This window comes from Siphateles boraxobius, unplaced genomic scaffold (genome assembly GCF_051911475.1).
Source record: "Siphateles boraxobius isolate OS27281-9 unplaced genomic scaffold, OSU_SipBor_1 66, whole genome shotgun sequence".
NCBI lineage: Eukaryota > Metazoa > Chordata > Actinopteri > Cypriniformes > Leuciscidae > Siphateles > Siphateles boraxobius.
Window position 1 is genome coordinate 4,180,001 of NW_027509193.1, and position 26,369 is coordinate 4,206,369.

Below are 26,369 nucleotides of genomic sequence, written 5' to 3' on the forward strand. Positions count from 1 at the left end.
AAAAACCCAAATAGCCTAAAAAACAATCCTAATAATAATAGTCTGTATTAGGAAGGCATATAGTTTTATTTTCGTTTTGTTACATTATTTAGGCTATTTTCAAACGTGTCAAGTGTAAAAATAAAAACATAAGAAAACACAATCTATTGAGTCAGCATAATAAAGCCGTTAAAGGGCCTGCTCACATATTGCGCCTTTTGTGCGCTCAAGTTCGTTATTTCAAATGTAGGCCCATGGTATGTGCGCTCATAATGGAAGCTCGTTTTTTTCCAAGCGCCTCCGCGCCGCAGCAGCACTGCAGCCAGCCACAGGTGCGGTTCCCGAGTGTTCTACGTGTGTGCGCTAAACTGTCGCGCTGTTACAAAATAGCCTAAATTACAGCATTTAAAGTTGGGGATAAAACATAGGCTAATTAATACAGTAATATATAACTGCTTATAAAGGAATAAATATCAAGGAGTAAATCAATGAAAATTTATTTCTATTGGTAAAAAAAAAAAATGCAACTGGTCGACCAATGAGAATGTCAGTCGACCAAGACGGCATCGACCGATTAGTCGACTAAACGACTAAGTTGACAGCCCTAATATATATATATATATATATTAGGGCTGACTTCTAATAGTCGAGGATTCGATTCGGAGAGGTCTGATTCGACTATGAACCTCATAGTCGAATAGTAGGGAAGTGTTATGTAACCAGGGGTGTGACGATTATTATATAACCGTGAGAACAACAGTTATAGTTGAACACCATCATTAGAACTCTATAACCGCCAAAACCGTGCTATTAAAATATTTTTTACAAACATTTTTTATCATAGAGAATGTTTAAATACTAATATCATCTTACTAGGGAAACGGAGGCGGAGTTAGTGGTGCGATCGGAGGCTGAATGCTGGAGATGATTCGGGAGAGGTCTGTGCACCTTTACCGATCAGAGCGCGCGCTGACACGGAGTAAAGCCTTGTTTATACTCGACGCGTCCGCACGAGCGCGAAGGTGCGGACGGCAAAAAATGACGCGTTGGGTGCGCAAGACCCCATTTCGCTTGGCTGTGTGCACAGCTTTTTTTGTAACAGCGCGCACGACGCCGCATCCGAGGATGAACGACTTCAAGCCAAATCTGCCCGAGCATGTAGGCTACGTCTCACCGCACCGGCACGCAGTTTGCATGTCTAAATTCCAAAGTTCAATGCAAAGTTTTTTTGTTAAGGTTTTGTTTACTGTGTGTGATTTACTGTGTGTTCATTGCAACGTTTTTTTGTTAAGGATTAATTTAATGGAAAGCACATTCACTTCTAGTTGTCTTGCTGTTCATTTTAAATAAACGTAGAGCGAGTTGTCCTATAACAGACGAACAGTTATTCAACCAAACGTCTAGCTGCCATCTAAAAAAAAGAAGAAAAAAAAGGTTCGACTATCAGTCGACTACGGCAAAATCTAACGAATCAGATTCGACTATGAAAATCCTTAGTCGAAAACAGCCCTAATATATATATATATATATATATATTTTACACACACACACTTTTTTTTATTACCATAATATGAAGCTTACCTTTTATTGCTGAAAACAATTTCTTGTCTTCAATTATAATTTCATCTTTTTTGCCCTTCCCCTTCATATTGAATAGGGTCATCAGCTTATTGGTGAAGAGCCTAATCCAATCCAAGACAAAAATAACATGCAATTATTACACACACACGCACTGAACTTTTTTCTGCAGGAATTCAAAATAAATTACAAAAAACAAACAGTGATTTTGATAGAGCATTGGCATTATGCACAGCCATACTATTTTTACCTTCCACTGAAAACAACAATATAACCATACAGATCTCTACATACATCAGACCTCTTGCTTGGCTGAGATGGACATAGGGCTGCATAAATTAGCCAGCGTCAGCCTTAGGCTGGCTACACACTGGCTGCGTCGCATGAGCCTGGCGTTTCTGTTGTGTGGCTGTGGCGTTTTCTATGTCTTTGCACACCAGAAACGTGTCTGATGCTGCGCTGCTGCTGCTAGACTTGTCTTTCCAATTGATTTACTGCACTCAAGCAGTAGTACACTTCATGTTAAACAAATACTGATTTGATTTGAAGACAACTTTGGAAGTATTGATGGCAAAATAGGCTACAGAATATTTTGTTCTGTATTGACAGGTGCAATTACATTTATATCTCCATTTAGGTCAAAACCTAGAGACTTTCAAACATTAATATGTCATCGCGTGAAAAATAAGTGTCAGATCTATTTCTAGCATGTACGCATTTTCGGCGCGGCATTCTTGGATTGGAGAAAAACGTGGTTTATTGGCACTTCTCTAAACTAATCACAATCGTCTTGGGCGTCGCTAAGCATGAGGCAAAGCCATGGTGCAGCTGCAAAATAGCCTCGGGAAAGAATTTCTTTTGGTGGAACGTGCACGTTCAAAAGTTGTTTTAGTCGTGCGACAGATAGTCTAGCTAGCTGTCTGGATTTACCCTGCAGAGATCTGAGGAGCAGTTTGCATAAATCGACCGGAGCTTAAAGGGATAGTTCACCCCAAAATGTAAACTCTGTCAGTAATTACTCTCCTTTCGTTTCGAAAAGACTTTCGTTCATCTTCGGAACACAAATTAAGATATTTTTGAATAAATCTGAAAGCTAGATCACTCCTCCATAGGCTTCTAAGGGATTGAAATATAAATATAATAGTCCGAGTGACTACAGTGGCTCAACCTTAAGTTTATCAAGCGACGAGAATACTTTTTGTGCACAAAAAACAAACAAAAATAACGACTTTATTTAAGTGTTAAACACACACACACACACACACACACACACACACACACACAAAACCACGCAACGTGCAGCAACGCAGATTTGGAAAAATATTCATAAAATACATCAAAAATACATAAAATTAGGGGAGAATAATACAAATGATGATCAAAATGAGCATCTATTTGCAAGACAAGATTAAAAGACTATGATTCAATAGGCCTGCCTACTGTATGTAGAAAACAAAGTATACAACAGGACTATCCATTCTAAAACACCTATTTGATGTATTCAGATGAAAATTTACACAAGCGATTCTTCAGAGCCCCGAGCTGGAATTGTAAAAAATGTAATATTACACCCATGTGTCAGTTACGGTTAATATAAATCATAAGGTCATGATTTCATCCTTAAAACAGATGAAGAAATCAACTAATTGTGGTGTTAAGCTGAGAGGGTAGTGGTCTGTTGCTCTTTGACTTATATCTTTCAATGCAGGTTTATATTGTTTCAACAATTTTTGCCTGACCCCTGAGGGCTCTGTAATGTCCGTATATTTCTGATAATATTTGTGGAGAAACATTACACTGTTTTAATTCAGAATCCTAACCATAAATTGTACTAATTAAAAGTAATTTATTAAATAAGTAAAATAAAATAAAAAACACAAAATGTCAATGAATACTTACCAGAAGTGATAGTGCAATGTAGCAGCTAAAGAATACTCCTCCACCTTTCCCTCAATGTTTTCCAGTGAATTAAATAAAGGACTGATGAAGGTGACATGATGAATCCCCTTTCAATGCACCACTTCAACAGAAGAAAGACAAAAGGACAAAAAGTCACTCAGACTTTCTATCAGTAACGTTAAATGTCTTTTAAAGATGAAAATCATACTTAATACTATTAATCCCAGTGTAGGTTTTCGAACAGTGGGTAAAATTGACTTACTGTAAGGTGGTGAATGGGTCTTTCTGTTGGGTGTTCTCCACCGATTAAAAATGTATTTCTTGATCTAAAAAAAAAGTAAACAAATATCTTTTCAATATCGTTATCAGTGTTTGAAGAGGTTATGTAAACATACTTCTAACGAATAAATGACGGTTTTATCACTACTCATTCCCACGCTTTTTTTTTTTACTTCTCATGCGTTTCGTTAAGTTAGCTGACAACATTAAGACAACACAGCAATGTCAGATGGTACTAATGTTACATCGAAATACGTGCTAATATCGCGCTAATGGTGAAGCAGTACAAAAACACACACAGAGATAACTTATTTAACGTTATCTTATGACGTTTGGTTTCAGTAAGCCCGTATCCATGTGGACTGAAAAATGTTTTCTTACCTGATATCGCCAGTATTTTTACAGACCACATACGACCCAGCTTCCTCTGTTCACATTCCAGCGTTTGTTCTTCATTGACTTATCAACTCAAAATGTAAGAATTTAACAAGCAGATATAAAATAATCCATCGAGGTCTGACCGAGTAATCACAACGCAAACACCAGCTGCTCACACCGACCGACGGACCGAGTGACGGACGTATTTTCAAACTTAAAATAGGCGCGCAGAGCGCGCACATTCTCATTGGACAGTTTCCTGGAAGACAGACAGATTAACCAATCATGCTCAAAGAACATAAGTGTAAACTCAAAGTGTAAACTTTTTGGCAAGCAGACGAAATTGTAAATTCACACAAAATCACACAAGGCGAAAGATTTCTGCTGTACTGCTCTCTTGAGGGTGAAACTATTATTTTTAATGATAATAATTATATTTTAACATACATTGAAGAGTTATGATCAAAAAACCATTAAATGCTAATTATCATGATAATACTTTAAAATGCAGATATTTCTGTTGTATGGTGTTGAAAACATTACGTTGTTTCAACGTACAGATCTTGTAAAAAAATTTCAACGTTGATTTAGAAGTGTTTTTGTTAACCTTTTTCAACCATTTAATATTATTTCAACCATTTCAACGTTGAAGGTCGGTCATGTGCCGGCTGGGATTCAATAGGTCTGCCTACTGTAGCCTACTGTATGTACAAATATTATTTAACCTTAAAACTCACTTTAACACCCACATGCTTAATGATCTTCAAGGAAATGTTAAATGACTCCTGATTTCTGCAGTTATAGGCCTACCTTCTTTTCTTTGTTTTCTAATTTCACAGAAAGAATCTGTAAAATATTACTTAATATTTTATGTAAAATTACACATAATAACCCTGTAAAATACAGACAATTACCTGTAAATTTAATTGTGGACCATTAAATTGCAGCAAATATCTTTAAAATATTCACTGTATAATGAAAAAATGGCAAAATTCTGTAAATAAAAATAGAGACCGTTACCTGTAAATTCCTACTTTTTTTTTCTTTCTTTTTTTTTTTACAGTGGTTGAATGCAATACACAGTAGTGATAAAAAACATTATGCATAGGCCTACATCGACACACTTAGCTAGCGTCAACTCCACGCAGCTAAGGCGCTCGCGACCCTTTTGCATAATTTGAAAGGTGATAATAAATGCAGATAACGCTAGGTGATAAGTGTGAGGTTATTTGCAAGGTGTCTGCTTTCTTGATTTTACCACTTTAAACAACACCTTTAAAATAAATTGGATAAAAAACTTTATTAAGCCCGCCTCTATCTGGAATCTGATCCTAATGTTATGTTTTTCCAAACTAGGGGGTTTAAAATTCTTGTAATTATAATAATGAATAACCCCGTCAAATTATTCCTTTAGGCAAATGTCGTCCCTCTTATATATAATTTGGAATAAGGACCTACTGTATAAACATAAATCTATTTTCTTTGATGGGTAACGGAATTATTTTTGTATCTCAACTTTTCAATCAAAATGGTTCAATTTGTAATTATTCTTAGTTCTTGGTAAAGCATGGAATTCCTGTTACTCCAAAAGAGTTTGCAATCTGGCTGATGCAGTGCCACAAGGAGTTATCATGTTTTTTAAAGGATTTTCTTTTTCCATCTCTTTGTTGCTCAGTGGATCTGTGTAAGACGTTTGTAGGTAAATCATGCCTTTCTTCATCTAAATAAAAAAACAACAAGAAAATTTTGTCTTGTTTCGGTAGGAGTCCGTTTCTATGCCATATGTAGCCTATATTTCTTATTGGAATGGTTCTGTAAGTGACATTCCGTGGAAAAAAAGTTTGAACTTTACCTCATAAATACTAACAAAATGAGAGAAATTATACCTTTAAGTTAATTGTAGGTTTGATAAGTGCTCTCTCAAAAGACTTAAGAATGACATTACCCTTCTTTCTGTAAGAACACTGGCTGTGTTTAAGAACTTGGCACTTAATCTGGATTGAAAGATATAGGAAATTAGTTTGGACTGAGGGACTCTGGAGTACGGTGGTAATGTTATGACAATGACGATGGTTGTTAATGTTTTTGTGTTTTGTTGTAGTTTTCTTCAAGCATTTAATAATTTAAAAAATTATACAAAAAAATCAGCCTTTAGCCATGCTGTCTCTTCACCACTGCCATTTTTCTTTTCTTTTTTCTTTTTTACTGTCAATTCTGGTTATAGCCATCGTGAAAGTCTTTTTTTTTATTTGTTGATGTTTCGATTAACATATTTTCTGTCATTTATCGACTAATTCTGGATGTCAACGGACGTTTAGATTGTGGCCAGATTGGACATCTTTATTCAAGTCGTTTATTGACTTTTTCTGGATGTCAATGGACGTCCAGATTATAGCCAGTATGAACGTCTGTTCTCGACTAATTCTGGATGTCAGTGGACGTGTATATTGTGGCCAGATTGGACATCTTTATTCACGTCATTCATCGACTAATTCTGGATGTCAACTGACGTCCAGATTATAGCCAGTATGAACGTCTGTTCTCGACTAATTCTGGATGTCAACGGACGTTTAGATTGTGGCCAGATTGGACATCTTTATTTAAGTCGTTTATTGACTTTTTCTGGATGTCAATGGACGTCCAGATTATAGCCAGTATGAACGTCTGTTCTCGACTAGTTCTGGATGTCCGTGGACGTTTAGATTGTGGCCTGATGGGACATCTTTATTCACGTCATTCATCGACTAATTCTGGATGTCAGGGGACGTGTATATTGTGGCCAGATTGGACATCTTTATTCACGTCATTCATCGACTAATTCTGGATGTCAACGGACGTCCAGATTATAGCCAGTATGAACGTCTGTTCTCGACTAGTTCTGGATGTCAGTGGACGTGTATATTGTGGCCAGATTGGACATCTTTATTCACGTCATTCATCGACTAATTCTGGATGTCAGGGGACGTGTATATTGTGGCAAGATTGGACATCTTTATTCACGTCATTCATCGACTAATTCTGGATGTCAACGGACGTCCAGATTATAGCCAGTATGAACGTCTGTTCTCGACTAGTTCTGGATGTCAGTGGACGTGTATATTGTGGCCAGATTGGACATCTTTATTCACGTCATTCATCGACTAATTCTGGATGTCAGGGGACGTGTATATTGTGGCCAGATTGGACATCTTTATTCACGTCATTCATCGACTAATTCTGGATGTCAACGGACGTCCAGATTATAGCCAGTATGAATGTCTGTTCTCGACTAGTTCTGGATGTCAGTGGACGTGTATATTGTGGCCAGATTGGACATCTTTATTCACGTCATTCATCGACTAATTCTGGATGTCAGGGGACGTGTATATTGTGGCCAGATTGGACATCTTTATTCACGTCATTCATCGACTAATTCTGGATGTCAACGGACGTCCAGATTATAGCCAGTATGAACGTCTGTTCTCGACTAGTTCTGGATGTCAGTGGACGTGTATATTGTGGCCAGATTGGACATCTTTATTCACGTCATTCATCGACTAATTCTGGATGTCAATGGACGTCCAGATTATAGCCAGTATGAACGTCTGTTCTCTACTAGTTCTGGATGTCAGTGGACGTGTATATTGTGGCCAGATTGGACATCTTTATTCACGTCATTCATCGACTAATTCTGGATGTCAACGGACGTCCAGATTATAGCCAGTATGAACGTCTGTTCTCGACTAATTCTGGATGTCAACGGACGTTTAGATTGTGGCCAGATTGGACATCTTTATTCAAGTCGTTTATTGACTTTTTCTGGATGTCAATGGACGTCCAGTTTATAGCCAGTATGAACGTCTGTTCTCGACTAATTCTGGCTGTCAGTGGACGTTTAGATTATGGCCTGTGGGACATAATTTCTCAGTGTCATTAATCGACTAATTCTGGCTGTCAATGGACGTTCAGATCATGGCCTGGACGGACGGACGTGATATCAACCTGTTTTGTATGTCCACAGACGTCGCTTGCTCAGTGGGAACGCGTTAATTTCGATTAATTAATCTGAGAAGAAATAACGCGTTAAAAAAAATAACGCAGATTAATCCATTCCGTTTTGACCTTTGCGGTAGCATTCATGTAAAAAGAAGGAGGGAGACAAGAACGCACTGCTTGGATCATTGTTTGGAACATTTACTTATAACAAACGGAGTTCGTCAAACTCTAAAGTATCACATCAATGCAAAGCATCCAGGAGTGTGTGCGTGAGTCGGTGAGTGTGTCTGAGAGAAAGCGCGCTTGTGTTTGTGTTGTAACTTTTCACGCGCTCTCACGTCACACAACCATTTTCTCACGCACAGAAAAATCGTGCACCAAAGAGAGGACACGGAAACAGACAAGACAGAGCACGTTACTTATGATATTTAAAAAATCTCAGCTCTCAGATTCTGTTAATTTTACGAAAATCAAACAATACGGTTTTGGCGCTTGTAAACGTGACATGACAGATCCCTAATAGCGGCACGTGAACCGATCATCTCTAGCTAATAGTAAATAAACACGAATGACCAATGTTGAAAGATACAGTAGGGCAGCCTAAAACTTACCGAAATGTATATTCCCTTAAGCCCTAAGTTACCTCAGGAAAGCCATTTCATGACCATATAGCATGTTATAGTTGGCTATAAAAAAAGAGCTATAGAGAGTATTTTTCAAAATGTATGTAGCCTACTAGTATATTACGTATGTATTATATTTTTACTTATATCAAAGTTGTTATTTGTAATAAACAAGCATTATATTTAATTTGAGCTATTTTTAACCTTAAATACTACCAGCTGATATGGCTCTCTGCATTTTTACAGCATTGGGTGAGATTTTTTTTTTCTTGAGAAAAATGAATGCCTATCTTGTGTACCTAATATTTATCCAAATGAGTCAATATTGCATCAAATCACAATAATTAAATTAAATTGAAATCGTGAAATTTGTGTCAAGCAATAATAATAAAAACGTAGCTTACCATAAATTTTACCATGTAAACATTGTAAGATTGTGTATGCGATTAATTTAGATTAATTAATTACAGAGTATGTAATTAATTAGATTAAAAATTTTAATCGATTGACAGCCCTAATATATATATATATATATATATATATATATATTAATTTATTTATTTTTTATCGTATAATTTGACCTTTATTTTTGCAATAATAAAAAGTGACTGAACAGTAATTTACTTTAAGAATAAAGTTTACTCACCGATCACATTCAGTTTTGTTCCTTGGCCGAATACCACTGTGATACAAGTCACATCTTCACTCGTACAAAAACCTCCTGAGTTTCAGAGGTGAGAGACACAGAACTGAAACATTCACTCAAGCTCAGATTATAAACCACAACTCTCTTTATTAAAGCTCTTCAAGTCATTAAGTGTCGTGATGTCAAGAGACAAGCTCATAAGCAGCTGTTTTTATTCAGTTTTTTTAGCATGAGGAATTTCTAGCTTTAAGACACGAGATAAAGTGTTTGTGTGTCATCTTTTTCACCAATTGTTGTCATTCATTCTTTGCTTTGTTATTATTGTTCATTTGTAGATGAGATTGCATGATCATTTGTAGCCAAAGATGAGAGTAATCTGTTGTTAACACTGAGTGAATTCACTTTTGGGAAGGAGATGCCGTTTGTCGGGGCGTTTCAAACGAAAGTGAACAACTGAATCCATCACATAATGTAAGTCTGTTAGTGAAGGGAAAATGCTATGGTCACTTCAGGGAAGTGTGTCCTTTACACCTGAGGACCAGAGATGAGAAACTGCTGTCGCTTCAGAAGACGTGGAATACAGCACATTTAACACTGTCCTGTTATGATTTTTGTTTGTTTGTTTTTTCCTGTTTGGAGCTCTTGATAAAAAAATATTGGTAACACTTTCTAAGAAGTATATGCTTATAATGCAGTGTGTGATTTTTAGCGACATCTAGCGGTTCGGTTGCGAGTTGCACTAAGGGCTCAGCCCACTGCTCACCCCTCCCTTTCGAAGAAGCTATGGTGTCTAACATGGGACAAACATATCGTCGTCTGAGACAGCTGAGAATAGCCAGAGTAAGCCAAGAGTGTGTAACATTGTCACTGTTTCTGTACCACAGTCCAATATATAATATAATAATAGTAATCAGCTGATTGTCTCACAAACGTAACCAGCACATTTCTCTCCACATAGCAAACCCATAATACAGTGAGGGAGAAGAACCACATGAAACTATGCAACTATATATTTTTTCTAACAGGGTAGTAAAAGTTTAGCTGGCTAAATTTGAGCTGTTACTGTGGCTGAGCTGGTTAAAGCGTAAAGCTTTGTTTAAACTCGACGCGTCCACATGAGCCCAAAAGTGCACGCGGCAAAAATGACATGATTGTAACAACGCGCGCGCCTCCGCATCCCCTTGACACCATTTACTACACACAATAGGCTTTTTTTCTATGATTTTGAAAACTCTTCGCAATCAACTTAAAATGCTTCCAAGATCGACTTGTCGAACCGCGATCGACGGGTTGGTAATTCCTGTAACGTTACTGTTTTACGGTCAATGACAAGAGTACTAATCAGCTGTCTCACGAACCTAACCAGCACATTTATCCCCACATAGGAAAGCCATAACACAGCGAGGGAGAAGAACTAAGTTACATGAAACAATCCAACTACATATTTTACACCACTGACAAGGGAAAAGTCACTACTCACGGTGTTTATGGCTAGCTTCTAGCTTTCTGCTGCTTCTCTTTCAAGGTATTGATGAAACGCGCTCTGTAGCGCTGTTTGTCCGCGTTCGGCTACGGTAGAAACATGACGTCACAATATGTCGACCTTCATAGAAGGGGGTGCCCGCAGTTATATAGATATAAATGTCTCATTCTAAGGTAATAAAAACATTACGGTTTATTAAGTAAGTTCTTTATACACCACTGACACCATAGTTATGGATGTCATATTGCATTTCTGTTAATAGATACTCAAAATTATTAGTAATTAGTATTAGTACTGCACCTTTAAGTAAGGTGAAAACATATGATGCAATTTTCCTAAACTAAATGTTAAGAAATTATGAAGATTTGTTCATTATACATTTTAAGTTGTTTATTTGTAAATGTAACTATAATGAGCAATAATTCTTGTAATATGTGACACCCGATAGGGCCCAAAAAAGGGAAAAGAAACAAATCCAATCACATAAGCCAATAATTTGTAGAGAAGTACATCATTCTTTATTAAACAGGACCATAAAATTATTCAGGACATTAACCCTGACTCAATCAGCTGACATGGGCAGCAATTTCTCAGACTGTCCAACTGGGAACAAAGGAACTGACCTATACAGGGGACACTTCACTGCATTCTGTGAAAACCACAGCAAACCCCCATAAGCCCTTCAATACAGATTATGTGATACACATTCACAATTAGTAACCACACTGTTACGGTTCGCGTCTTGTGTTCCCTATCGGTCAGTCACTACAATGTAGGTCATGACTGACCAATAGCAATGGGAAAAGAAACAAATCCAATCACATAAGCCAATAATTTCTAGAGAAGTACATCATTCTTTATTACACAGGACCATAAAATTATTCAGGACATTAGGTGCGCGATTTAAGCGCTCAACGGATGTTTTTACGGCTGGTAAGACCAGCGAGAGAGAATCGCGCACAGACAGGTGCACATTCCTGTCTGTGTTCGTTGTGACCGTTCCCCTGCGTGCTTCAGCACCAAGGAGAGCAGTCTCTAAAAGAGCTTACACAGATAGTTTGCGTCTTTTTCAAGATGACATTCTATCTGTGTGTTTCTGGATGCGGTCGTTACCTGGGGTCGCGGGATGGTCACGATCGCTGCCTTGTGTGTCTGGGCCTCGAACACGCACAGGCAGCGTTCGTGGATGAGTCATGTACCCATTGTGGGAAGATGACCATCTCGGAGCTGAGGTCGAGACTCACGTTCCTGCAAAGGGGCGGAGTCCCCGTACCTGCACCTCGTTCCAACCCCCCTTCGCGGGTTGCTACGGGCAGTGACACGGGTGACCTGAGGATTACAGTGAGCGCTTCCTTCGGGGAACCAACCCCCTAGGAACCCTCACTCCTCTCATGCTCCGCAACCAGTTGAGCTGCCAACGGAACGTTCTGGACCATCCTCGAGATGTGAACCAGTCGTTTCGTTCCGCGCTCCCTGCGACGACCAGATATCGATCGCTGCATCGGAGGGTGGGTCAGACCTCTCCGCGGACGACGGCTCAGAGCCGATGCCTCCTTCGGGTGTGCCAGCAGTGCCCGAGTCGGACCCGGAGATGATGGCCATGCTTTCCCGGGCCGCCAACAGGATCGGGCTCGTGTGGAACCCTCCACCGTGTCCCGAGCCCTCGAGGTTGGACGATTGGTATCTCGGGGTGGCGCGCGCTGGTTCTCAGCAACCCACCCCAGTGCCTTTCTTCCAGGAGGTGCATGAGGAGCTCACAGGGACGTGGACGGCACCTTTTACTGCCAGAAACCGTCTCGGTGGCTCCTCCTCCCTCACCACCCTTGATGGCGGGGCAGCTAAGGGATACACGCGTATCCCGCCAGTGGAACGGGCCGTTGCTATGCAACTGTGCCCTAACTCCACTTGGCGTGGAGAACCGTGTCTTCCTTCCCGAGCCTTTAAGTTCTCGTCGGACCTGACCGGCAAGGCTTACAAGGCTTGTGGGGAAGATGCCTCTGCCATGCACGCTATGGCGTTGTTGCAGGTTCATCAGGCCAAGGCACTGAAGGACCTGCACGAGGGGGGTCATGATCCACAAGTTCTCCAAGAACTTCGTGCCGCAACTGACCTCGCGCTTCGTGCGACGAAGGTCACTGCGCGGTCAGTGGGTCGTGCGATGTCCACACTAGTGGTCCAGGAACGCCATCTCTGGCTGTGTCTGGCTGACATGCGGGAGACCGACAAGATCAGGTTCCTTAACTCCCCCGTGTCCCAGACCGGCCTCTTCGGCGACGCGGTCGAGAACTTTGCCCAGCAGTTCTCGGCTGTACAGAAGCAGACTGAGGCCATCAGTCACATCCTGCCGCGGCGGTCAGCTGCTGCCTCCACCCCACCGCCCGCGGCTCCTCGGTCTGCTCGTCGCCGTGGGCGTCCTCCTGCGTCTGCCCCAGCACCCGCGCCGCAGCAGCAGCCTCCATCTAAACGGCGCCGTGTAGCCAGTCGCAGGCAGGGCGCCCCGCCCGTCCAGGCCCCCGCCAAGAGGGGCGGCAAAGCCAAGGGTAAGCGGCCCTAGGACGGGCGACCCGGAGATGGAAGGGACTGCTCTCCAGGAGACGATGACTGCATCGCTCCCTCCCCCGGAAGAGGGCCGGGTGGTAAATCCTTTGTTTCATTTTGTTTGTGTTCCGCCGCTGGCCTTAAAACCAGCGGTACCCAAATTTTCAATAAAAGGCAGGACAGCGGTCCCACTGAAATTCTTTCAGAGGCTCCTGGGGCATATGGCAGCAGCAGCAGCGGTAACCCCGCTCGGCCTGCTTCATAAGAGACCGCTTCAGCACTGGCTTCACGGCCGAATCCCGAGATGGGCGTGGCATCACGGCACTCACCTGGTGGCAATCACACCGGCGTGCCGCCAGACCTTCAGCCCGTGGTCAGACCCCTTGTTCCTGTGGGCAGGAGTCCCCTTGGAACAGGTGTCCAGGCATGCTGTGGTATTCACAGATGCCTCTGCCACCGGCTGGGGTGCCACGTACAACGGGCATGCAGTGTCAGGGGTGTGGACGGACCCCCAACTGCATTGGCACATCAATTGCCTCGAGTTGCTAGCAGTACATCTCGCTCTGAGCCGCTTGAAAAGGCCGCTACAGGGCAGGGACGGCTGGTACGTACGGACAACACGGCAACGGTTGCATACATCAACCGACAAGGTGGTCTACGCTCCCGTCGCATGTCGCAACTCGCCCGCCATCTCCTCCTCTGGAGTCAGAAGCATCTGAGGTCGCTTCAGCCAAGTATGACCCCAGCGTGCTCAACCGTGTGGCCGACGAGCTATCACGAGCTGTGCTTCCGGGAGAATGGCAACTCCACCCCCAGGTGGTTCAGCTGATCTGGAGAGAGTTCGGGGAGGCTCAGGTAGACCTGTTTGCCTCCTCAGAGACCTCCCACTGCCAGCTGTTTTACTCCCTGACCGAGGGAACACTCGGCACGGACGCACTGGCACACAGCTGGCCCCGGGGCCTTCGCAATTATGTGTTTCCCCCAGTGAGCCTACTTGCGCAGACACTGTGCAAAGTCAGGGAGGACGAGGAGCAGGTCCTTCTGGTGGCTCCCTATTGGCCCACCCGGACTTGGTTCCCCGAACTCATGCTCCTCGTGACAGTCCCTCCCTGGCCCATTCCTCTGAGGAAGGATCTTCTGACTCAGAGACGGGGCACCCTATGGCACCCGCGCCCAGACCACTCCATGTCTGGTCCCTGGACGGGACGCGGAGGTTCTAGGTGACTTACCCCCAGAGGTACTTAACACCATCACTTCAGCACGGGCGCCGTCCACGAGACGTGTTTACGCCCTGAAGTGGAACCTGTTCGTCGAGTGGTGTTCTTCTCGCCGAGAAGACCCCCGAAGATGTTCGATAGGGTCTGTGCTTTCCTTCTTGCAGCAGGGGTTGGAGCGTAGACTGTCTCCCTCCACCCTCAAAGTACATGCTGCCGCTATTTCAGCTTATCACGACCACATAGATGGCAAAGCAGTTGGAAAGCATAACCTGGTCGTCAGGTTTCTTAGGGGGGCGAGACGATTAAATCCTCCTCGACCCCCCTCCATACCCTCTTGGGATCTTTCCCTGGTGCTTCGAGCACTTAAGGATGTTCCCTTTGAGCCTCTGCAGTCAGTAGACTTAAAGCTTCTTTCCATGAAGACTTTGCTGCTGGTTGCACTGGCCTCTGTCAAGAGGGTAGGAGACCTGCATGCATTTTCGGTCGACAAATCGTGCCTAGAGTTCGGGCCGGGTGACAGCCACGTGGTACTAAGACCCTGGCCTGGCTATGTGCCCAAGATTCCTACCACTCCTTTCAAAGACCAGGTAGTGAACCAGCAAGCGCTGCCCTTGGAGGAGGCAGACCCAGCCCTGGCTTTGCTCTGTCCCGTTCGCGCCCTGCGTATGTACGTGGACAGAACTTAAAGCGTCAGGACCTCAGACCAGCTCTTTGTCTGTTACGGAGGCCAGCAGAAGGGAAAGGCTGTCTCCAAGCAGAGGATGGCCCACTGGATAGTGGATGCCATCGCCTTGGCTTACCAAGCTCAAGGCGTGCCCTGCCCGCTCAGGTTGCATGCACACTCCACGAGAGGCGTTGCATCCTCCTGGGCGCTGGCACGTGGCTCCTCGCTAACAGATATCTGTAGAGCTGCGGGCTGGGTGACACCTAACACGTTCGCTAGATATTATAGCCAACGTGTAGAGCCGGTCTCCTGCCGTGTTCTCACCCTAGACGGGTAGAAGCACTGAGAGGCCTGGCTCTGTCGGCTTGCTGCACCCTACTGTGCACCCTTATTGCTCCAGAGTAAACCTGTCGAGTCCTCCAAAACCCCTCGGCCCGGACTTGGCGGAGCGTCCGGTGCCAGGCCCTTATCCGCTGAATCCTTGAGAACCGGATCTGGGCTGGGTTCCATATGTGTGACCCTACGGGGATTCCATATGTGTATATTTTCCACGGCTGCTCCTATCGGAAGCCCGTGTCTTTCCCTTGGGCTAAGTCACGCATTATTCATATGCAGTACAGCCTGCGGGCTAGTCCATATGTATTTCCACATAACTCTTTGAAGGAGTGGCTTCCGCAGCGTTCCTTCCTAAAGAGAAAGGGCACGCTTTCCCAGTGTTATCCAATATCTCACTGTATGGGTTATCACGGAACAACAGTGTCAGATTCACTCTGTGTAAGCCTCCTCCTATCGTCCTTCCATGCAAGAAGGTGTAGAGGCTTGCACGGGGCGCTGGATGGGGTGCAGCAGCTGTGGCGCTTTGGTAGGGATTCCTATTGGTCAGTCATGGCCTACGTTGTAGTGACTGACCGATAGGGAACGTCTCGGTTACATATGGTAACCCTCGTTCCCTGAGGGAGGGAACGGAGACGTAGGTCCCGTCGCCACATCTGCTGCCGCCCACCGGGGCGGCCAGCTTTTTCAGGCTTGGCTCCTCAGCAAAAAACTAGTGTGCAATCGCACCAGCTGCTTGTTAAATACCCGCGCTACCAGGCTGCACAGCTGTTGCAAATGATTGCACGCCAATGTGTATTGGCTTGTTTTAGTTTCACTCGAAGTAGATTGGCCTCTCTAGCGAGATTCCTGTTGCTATTGGTCAGTCATGACCTACGTCTCCGTTCCCTCCCTCAGGGAACGAGGGTTACCATATGTAACCGAGACGTTTTTCCCTTTTTAATTTTTGTTACCTTCATCTTATTTGAAGTTCGTTATTCTTCTTTATTTGTGATACGTGTTTCTTGAGTTTTTGGATGTTTGTGAGTAATAAATGTCATCGCAGCTGTCACGCCCGGCTTGGCCAGGTGTGGGCAATTATGCCTGTATTGCCTACTGTTGATGTTCTGTGTCACTTTTAGGTGGAGCTGTTGCGGTGGGTCGTGTCATGCTAATTGGCGGACTGATGAGGGAGGGGATAAAATCATTACCTTCCAGCTGGCTTGGTCTGTTCCTGCTTTTTCCGGCTTGACAATGAGAGGATGGCGTCGGTCGGCGCTCCTTGCCAGTTGTCTTTTTGTTATGCTTCCCATTTACTGTTCTTTGTAGATCATGCATTAATAAACCAGCATTTAAATTAAATATTAAGTTCAGTGTGGTCTCCCCTATGTCAACTCTACCTTGAGCCAAGTGGGCTTGACCGGCTGAATTGGCTTCGGTCAGGGCAGTACGTCTCTGTCGGTATTGGTGAGTAAATTATCCTGATTCTTGGACTCAGTGTGAAGATAGATTAGAATTGTGGGGGGTAAATGTTTAGGGGGAGTGATCCGTGATTGGTTTGCTCTGCGGCTTGGACTGCTTTTCCATTTTACAAAATTGTTTGTTTGTGGTTGTTTAAGAATAATTGGAAAACCTATACTTTAGTTTAGTTGATAGGGTACGATATTATTGAATAGTCTGTACAATGAGTGTGTTGGAGGATTTTTTTGCTGCTCCGTCGGAGAGTTTGTTAGTGGCGCTAACAAAAGAGCAATTGGTGAATGTTGCAGATTTTTATGAGATTGAACTTACACTGCCCAAAACAGCAAAGAAGGATAAATTGATAGATTTTATTTGTGATCTTTGAAAGAAAATCAAGTGTTGCCCGAGGGTACTCCGGTAGAGCCTACCCCAGCAATGACATTTCCAAAAGACTCGTCTGTTTTAAATTTCCCAGCTAAAAGTAATGAATTAACCTATGAACAACAAAAGATACTTTTGCAGATGCAATTGGATCAAAAGAGATTGGAATTTGAGCAAAAAAATTTGAGGTAGAACAAGATTTAGAATGCAAGAGAATGGAGTCTATTGAGAAAGAAAAAGATTGTGTGTTTGAAAGGGAAAAACTGAAGCGTTTGGAGTATGAACAGGAGCGGGCTCATGAGCTTGAACGCACTCGGCTTAAGCTGATGGCTGAAGGTAAAGTCGGTTGACAATCCACTCACAATTTGGGTGTAGCAAATATGATAAAGTTTCTTCCAAAGTTCAACGAACAGGATCCGGATATATTTTTCTCTTTGTTTGAAAATGTGGCTGCCGACCAGAATTGGAGTGATGAGGATAAGACTTTGCTTTTACAAACGGTATTACTTGGCGTGCACAAGAGGCATTTGTGGCACTGCCTTTTGTAGAAAGAACGAGTTACAAATTGGTAAAAGAGGCTGTGTTAAAAAGTTACGAATTGATTCCTGAGGCTTATAGACAACGTTTTCGCAATTGGAGAAAGTCGGAAAAACAAACTCATGCTGATGTGGCCAGAGAGCTTAGTAGTTTTTTTAATCGCTGGCGCACAGCGGAGGGGATTGATTCGTTTAATGATTTGTGCGAGTTGGTTATTTTGGAACAGTTTAAGAACATTTTGCCCGAACAGATTGCTACATATTTAAACGAACATAAGGTGAAGACAGCTGCCGAGGCTGCTGTCCTCGCTGATGGATATGTGTTGACGCATAGAAATCATATGCGGGATTTTTCTCCGCGTTACGATAATCGCAGGGAAAATCGTCCTGTCCGCGTTAATTCGGGTTCTCCGGGAAGGTTTTACCCTGCGCCTCGTAATAAAACATGGGAAAGTGAGGCCGACAGTAAGTGCCATTATTGTTTTGAATTAGGTCATTGGAAAAAGGAATGTCCAGTCTTGAGTGCCCGTAATAAGAGTAAAGTAAGCAATATCAAAGATGTTGCCTGTGCCTCGTTGATTCCTGCTGCACAGTTGAGGAATGTTAAGTTAAATGGAACTCAAACTGACCCTGAGCACTCAAAAATGTTGTGGGAGGAACCTAAAACCACAGTGTCTGATTACGCTCCTTTTATCACCGAGGGGTTTGTTTCACTAGTGGGAGATGCTCATAGGGTACCAGTTAAAATATTGTGTGACACTGGAGCTTCGGAGAGTTTCATTTGCCAATCGGTCCTGCCTTTCTCCTGTTTGTCTGATATTGGGAGTTTTGTGTTGATTCGAGGAATTGGGCTACAACCGTTTCCGTTGCCATTGCATAGAATTCAGTTGCAGTCGGGGTTTGTGAATGGAGAGGTGACTATAGCTGTACGTCCGACCCTACCAGTTGAAAATATTGTGCTGATTATCGGAAATAGTTTGGGAGGGGGTTGTGTGTGGCCGGAGAGGTCATGTCCGCCCTCTGTGGTTGAAACAGTGGCTACGTTATCAGTTGAGCCGGACATATGTCTTAATGATTTTCCAGAGGTGTTCTCTGCTTGCGCGGTGACGCGAGCAATGGCTCGTGCTCAGACAGTAAAACCATCTGATGTATCTAAGGCTAATGCAGTTAAAGTGTTTGTACCAGATTTACCAGCACCGTTATTTCCTAGTGAGGTAATTGAGGCGCAAAAGAATGATCGTAATCTCGAGAAGTATTTTGCTTTGGCCTCGGGTGATGATAATGTTAATCATGGTTATCTGATCCAAAATGGTTTGTTGCTGCGCAGGTGGTCACCTCGGGCGGACAATAATGTGGTAGATCAGGTGTTGCAGGTGGTGGTGCCTGTGGAATACCGGGAGTTGGTGTTAAAAGCAGCGCACGGAGAAGCGTCTGGTCATTTTGGGGTGAGGAAAACCTACAATCATGTATTGCAACATTTCTATTGGCCACGGATAAAAAGGGACATAGCGAGTTTCGTAAAAGGTTGCCATGCGTGTCAAATTGCAGGTAAACCAAATGTTTCGATTAAACCTGCGCCGCTACAACCCATTCGGTCCGTGGGCATTCCGTTTGAACATCTGGTTATTGATTGTGTGGGTCCTTTGCCACAGTCAAAGTCTGGCAGTGTTTATCTTTTCACTGTGATGTGCCAAGCAACACGTTATCCTGCGGCGTATGCTTTAAGGACTATAACCACGAGGTCAATTGTGAAGGCTTTGTCTCAATTTATATCTATTTTTGGTTTACCAAAAGTAATACAGAGCGATTGTGGGTCAAATTTTACGTCCAAGACATTTGCGGCGGTGTTAAAAGAATTAGCGAGTAAAACATAATTTAAGTAGTGCATATCATGCCCAGAGCCAGGGGGTTCTGGAACGTTTTCATGCCACATTGAAATCGTTGTTACGTGCTTATTGTTGAGAACTTCAGAGAGATTGGGAAAAGGGCTTACCGTGGCTACTGTTGGCGGCCCGTGTGGTGGTACAGGAGAGCACGGGGTTTAGCCCTAATGATTTAGTTTTTGGGCACAAAGTCCGCACCGTTTTATCGGTGTTGAGTGGGGATTTAGATGGTGGTGTGGAGATACCTGGGAATTTGGCCGATTATGTGTATGGCTTTCGCCGAAGGTTGTTCTTGGCTGGGAAGTTGGCTAATGAAAGTCTATGTGAAGCGCAAACTAAAATGAAGCGACGTTACGATCTTAAAGCAGAGGTAAGAGTATTTAGCCCTGGTGATCAAGTGGTTGCGTTGTTGCCAATTCTGGGTTCGGCATTAGAGGCTAAATATACTTGTCCATATACTGTTGTGCGGAAAATATCGGAGAACAACTATGTGGTGTCCACTCCTGAGCGGAGGAGGAAAACACAACGGGTTCATGTTAATTTACTTAAACCATATTATTCCTCACCCTTGCAGGTGGTGGGTGATAAGACTACTTATAGACCTTTTGGACTGGCTATTGGGGAGGGCGCATCTGACGCTTCTGAAGTGGCAGTTGGGGATGGGGTGCGGAATCCGGATGATGCGGTCCTGCAGGCTAGGCTAAACAATTCAGACACGTTGGTTAACTTGGACAGCCTCTTGGGGCATTTGGTTGGGGAACAACGTGATCAGTTAAAATCTTTACTTTTTGAGTTTTTGTCTTTGTTTTCCGACACACCTTCCTGCACCAGTCTTATTGAACATGAAATTGATGTAGGGGATGCAAAACCCATTCGACGAAGATTTTACCGTGTTGCTCGGACAAACGAAAAAGCTTGGATGCCAGTGTGAAATATCTGCTTGATAATGGCCTAGAAAAACCATCATATTCGAGTTGGGCATCACCATGCTTACTTGTTAAAAAATCGGATAGCACCTTTAGGTTTTGTACAGACTATAGAAACCTGAATGCGGTGACAAAGGCTGACTCCTTTCCTTTGCCACGTATCGAGGATTGTGTGGATCAGGTTGGTAGTGCTCGATATGTAAGTAAATTTGATTTATTAAAGGGGTATTATCAGGTTCCGCTTACACCTAGGGCGCAGGAAATTGCTACATTCATTACACCTTCAGGGTTGTATTCTTACACCCGTATGAGTTTTGGACTGCGGAACGCCCCCTGCACCTTCCAACGTCTTATGAATCGTGTCATTGCGGGGTTGGATGGGTGTGCAGTTTACATAGACGATGTGGTGTGTTACGCAGATACCTGGGAAATATGTAGCAAGTGTTATTTTTTTTTGAAACACGCAGGACTACCCTTGTGATACACAAGTAACAGACATACACAAATCGTACAAAAAAAGTACAAAATTTATTTAGACAGCAGTTCAAAAGCTATTCGCAGTAATATACACGATCAAAAAGATTAAAAAAACACAATAAATGTTATGTAGCTGGCTGCTTCAGTTCAATGGTTAGAAGTAATACCACAATCTGGCGCCCCTTGTGACCAGTGAATAAACCAAGAGAGGCTATCACACGAATTACCCCAATACGTTGAAGAAAATCGTACCTAATACAGCACACATTCACACGTGAGAAATACACAGCAAGAGCAGATGATAAGTGTAACAATGTACAGGTGTCAGCACTTCAAAATAAACCCCACACAATAAGAGATATAATTTCTTAAACTATATCCTTTTGGATGACGCCAGACAGAAAATGAAACCTAGGCGAGCAGCCACAATAACCACCTCACTAAGCCCATAGAAATTTAAATAAGCAAAACAACAGTTGTGTGCATTTGGCAGAATTTCTTAAAACACCGTCAACATCAAGTCACTCACGACCCCGCCCACTCGGCGCTCTTAGTATGGCAGGCGCTAACGGCGAAACAACAATAATCTGCAGTGGCACACACAAGTCCCAGCTTCGGGCGATTAGCAGTACACTCCGAATGGCCAGCAGGGAAATCCGGAACATGTAAATCCTAGATGCGAGACAGAGGAAGGGAAATGAGTTCTACACAAACGCACGTCAGTGCCCACTTGTTCATTCGTGATAAGAATTCACACTTCCCTTAATCAAGAGGAGTAGAGTGCGTTGGTTTATATCGTAGACCCCTCGCTGCCATGGATCAATCGATAGTCGTCACGGCGTGTAGTCGTGCGTGGATGCTTCGTTGGGCTTAGCGCCGGTTCGTTTGGAGACAGTCGAACTGGTCACGGTCTTTTTTTTTTTCTCCTCACTGGACCGCATGTTGTAGCTTTATTGGGTGGATCCGCCAATCACGCTGCAACGCCGGCTTATCAGCAATATTGGACGCACCTGTAAATAGAGCCTTACCAATACACGTGCACACCTGATAAACATTAACCCACCCTCACAGGTTGTCAACAGTCAGTGTTCCCCTCCCGTTACAAATACACCTGGCGCGTTTACGGTCGCTGTTTGAGAGGTTGGTGGCAGCAACGCTCACGGTGAGTCTTGCGAAATGCGAGTTTGCCCCGGCCACCGTGGTTTTTTTGGGTAAGGTGGTGGGGCAGGGCAAGTGCGGCAAGTAGGGCTAAAGTATTGGCCATTGACCGGTTTCCTTCGCCGACTAACAAAAAAGAAGTGATGCGTTTTCTAGGAATGATTGGGTTTTATCGAAATTTTTGTTGTAATTTTTCAACCGTTGTGGCCCCACTTACCGATTTGTTAAAACAATCAGTCAGGTTTGTGTGGTCTGAGGATTGTAAGCGTGCATTTGAGAATGCAAAGCTTTTGTTGAGTTCTGCGCCTGTCCTGGCTGCACCAAAGTTGGATAACCCTTTCCAACTTCAAGTGGATGCAAGTCAGGTGGGGGCTGGCGCAGTGCTCATACAAAAAGATGAGCAAGATATTGAGCGACCAGTAAGTTATTTTTCACGCAAATTTAATCGCCACCAGCTTAATTATTCGACAATTGAAAAGGAGGCTCTAGCGTTGATCTGGGCGCTCCAGCATTTCAAGGTATATGTGGGGGGTGGTTTACATCCCGTTGTGGTTTATTCCGACCACAATCCGCTCACATTCCTACAGTCTTTACAAAATGCTTATCAGCGTCTCATGCGGTGGGCGCTGTTTTTGCAGCCCTACCGATTGTCTATTAGACACATTCGTGGCGCTGACAATGTGTTAGCAGATGTACTTTCTCGGGGCCCGGATGAGTCGATGTGATGTTTTTTTGTTCTGTCTTTGTCTCGTCTTTGTCCTCCCTTAATTAGTTATCCAAGGTGCCAGGATCTTACTAGATGGTAAGATATAATGGAGATTTGGGGTGAGAGTGGTCAGTGTTGGTTTTGGGCTGTAACAGTTGTGTTCACACGACTAAATGAGTGAATGTGCACGATTGAATGTGGGTATGGGATTTCAGTGTGATTGAGTTTAGTTTAATATTTACTTGGTGTTTATTTGTTACTTTGGAGATTGGGAGTGTTTATCCGGAGTCCATTTAATTTGGGCCTCTTTTTTTTCGGGGGGAGTGATGTCACGCCCGGCTTGGCCAGGTGTGGGAAATTAAGCCTGTATTGCCTACTGTTGATGTTCTGTGTCACTTTTAGGTGGAGCTGTTGCGATGGGTCGTGTCATGCTAATTGGCGGACTGATGAGGGAGGGGATAAAATCATTACCTTCCAGCTGGCTTGGTCTGTTCCTGCTTTTTCCGGCTTGACAATGAGAGGATGGCGTCGGTCGGCGCTCCTTGCCAGTTGTCTTTTTGTTATGCTTCCCATTTACTGTTCTTTGTAAATCATGCATTAATAAACCAGCATTTTAATTAAATATTAAGTTCAGTGTGGTCTCCCCTATGTCAACTCTACCTTGAGCCAAGTGGGCTTGACAGCAGCGTACCCGAGTCTCACGTGCCCTTCTTTATGTTGTGAAACCCTTACGTAGCCACTTTTAACAAAAGGGTTCGTAACATAAATTGGGGGCTCGTCCGGGATTCGAGTACGCTGCGTTACATCGAGTACGCTGCATTACGAAAGCCTCCGTTACATACTTGGGGAAACAGGTTGGAAACGGTCAAGTACGTCTGGTTGACGCAAAAGTGACCGCTATTCTTGCATACCCTGTGCCCACTACTAGGAGAGAGTTGCGACGATTTTTAGGCATGGCTGGCTATTACAGGTGTTTTTGTAAAAATTTCTCGACTGTAGTTGCTCCTCTAACGAAGATGTGTAGGTCTAAAGTTGTTTTTACCTGGACTGTGGAATATCAAAGTGCATTTTTGTGTGCAAAGTCTCTCCTTTGCAGTGCTCCGGTGTTGTCTGCTCCTGACCTGGCTCGTCCGTTCAAGCTCGAGGTAGACGCCAGCGCGATCGGAGTTGGAACTGTCCTGCTTCAGAGTGGTGCTGATGGCATATCCCATCCAGTCTCTTATTTCTCAGCTAAATTTAATTGTCATCAGTTGAATTATTCTACTATCGAAAAAGAGACTCTAGCTATGTTGCTTGCTTTGCAGCACTTCGATGTGTATGTTGGATACAGCTCTACTCCCGTCATCGTCTACATGGACCATAATCCCTTGGTTTTTTTAAATAGAATGTACAATCATAACCAACGGTTGATGCGCTGGGTGCTAATGGCTCAATGTTGAGATCCACCACCAGAAAGGAACTGACAATGTCGTGGCAGATGCCCTTTCTTGGGGCTAGGTAAATGTATAATTTAATTTATATGTAGCCTATGTGTAATTTTACTTTTATTATGGTGTCCTTGTGTGCTTCTACTGGTCGCTTCGTCCAAAACCTGTCTAAAAAGAAGACTGGTTCTTTCTTTAAGTGGGGGAGTGTTACGGTTCGCGTCTTGTGTTTTCCTCTACTTGTGATGACGTCATGACTCTGTGTTTCTTTTTGTGTGTCGAAATTTACTGATGGGTCTGCACCTGTGTATCATTATACACCTGCGCCTCTTTGGAGTCGTTTCTGATCCACTATAATAAGGACGCTGAAGCGGAGTATGGGAGGAGAGAGGAGAACCAGCAAACAAGTTTTTCTTTCTTTTCGTTTCTTTTATTTAAATGACTTTGTTGGTCATCATGTTAATTTTTGTTACCTTCATCTTATTTGAAGTTCGTTATTCTTCTTTATTTGTGATACGTGTTTCTTGAGTTTTTGGATGTTTGTGAGTAATACAAGTCATCGCAGCGTACTCGAGTCTCACGTGTCCTTCTTTATGTTGTGAAACCCTTACGTAGCCACTTTTAACAAAAGGGTTCGTAACACACAAATCAACCCATAAAACCCGTAAGAGATCTATTAAATTGTACTAGTTCTCCACCGACCACGATGGAAAGCTGCTTAATCAAGGTTGAAAAGCCCCTTAAATTAAATACATAATTTAAAGAAAAAAAAGAAAGAAAAAGAAAAGAAAAAAACAATTCCACTAGCCAGCTACAAACCAACCAATACATTAAACAAAACCAATAAACAAACAAAACCGAACATGGAGTTGACTAGAAAATTAATTTACCTAAAAAAATCAGGGAGCAGAAAATTTCACAATTGTCACTTTAAAAAAAAACCAACATAAGAGAACAGCGACTAGCAATCAACATCAAAACCCTATAACAAAATAGAAAATTTTTCATGGGTGTCAGTCACATCCAAATAACAAACAAAAAGCAAACTCAAAATGAATAACCACACCTTAAAGGGCCACAATCAGACAAATGGTGGTCCTGAATTTAGACCATCAGACAAACACGTTCTAAAACACAATAAAATAACCATATTACCATCATTACAAATTCATACCGATGCATTAATGGATTCAAATACTCCCAATTAATCTATAAAATAATTCAATCTTTAATGGTACTGGTGACTGCATCAGTACAATAAAAAAAAAAAAAACATCCATTGTAATAGTACACTAAAATACACCCTTGTTAAAACACCTAAGATAGAGAGAGAGAAAAAAGAAAACACCCATATCCATATTCAAAACACTAACAGAACTTAGTTTTTGTTTTATGGCGGATTGCATCCACTCGGCTGTCTCTCCATGTTGCCTGTCATTGGTCCACACTATCAGCAATCTGTAATGGGATTGGAAGTTGCTTCACAATCCATCCCCCCTTCTCCTGCTTACCTTACTACACATAAAATAATAAAAATAACACGGAAATCATTCATACAAACAGGTTTTTTTTTTTGTGTGTTACATACTAGCAAAACACTACAACAACAAGTATAATTTCAAACTGCTATAAGCAACACCATGTATATGTCTGAGGAGATATAGATTTTAACAAATCAAAATTACTATCCATGACCTTTAATGCAAACTATAGCCACTAAATACATAATTGATAACTAATTGGTACACCAAACAAGTATCTCTGACTGGAACTATTTTATATTTGATCTATTTATAAATCATTGTATAATGCATTATGAGCATGTGCATTGAAAAAGAAAACACAT

The 26,369-nt window shown here is 42.9% G+C and overlaps 1 protein-coding gene across 1 annotated transcript in view; it reads right to left on the reverse strand.

Annotated features, from left to right (window-relative positions):
• Nucleotides 1-26,369, reverse strand: part of LOC143722365 (immunoglobulin lambda-1 light chain-like) — a 40,026-nt gene that overhangs the window by 12,952 nt on the left and 705 nt on the right. Inside the window, exons 3-4 of the mRNA XM_077213778.1 lie at nucleotides 12,265-12,277; nucleotides 9,358-9,393 (exon numbers count right to left, since the gene is read on the reverse strand). Coding sequence (XP_077069893.1) covers nucleotides 9,358-9,393; nucleotides 12,265-12,277 — 49 coding nt within the window. The remainder of the gene's footprint in view (nucleotides 1-9,357; nucleotides 9,394-12,264; nucleotides 12,278-26,369) is intronic.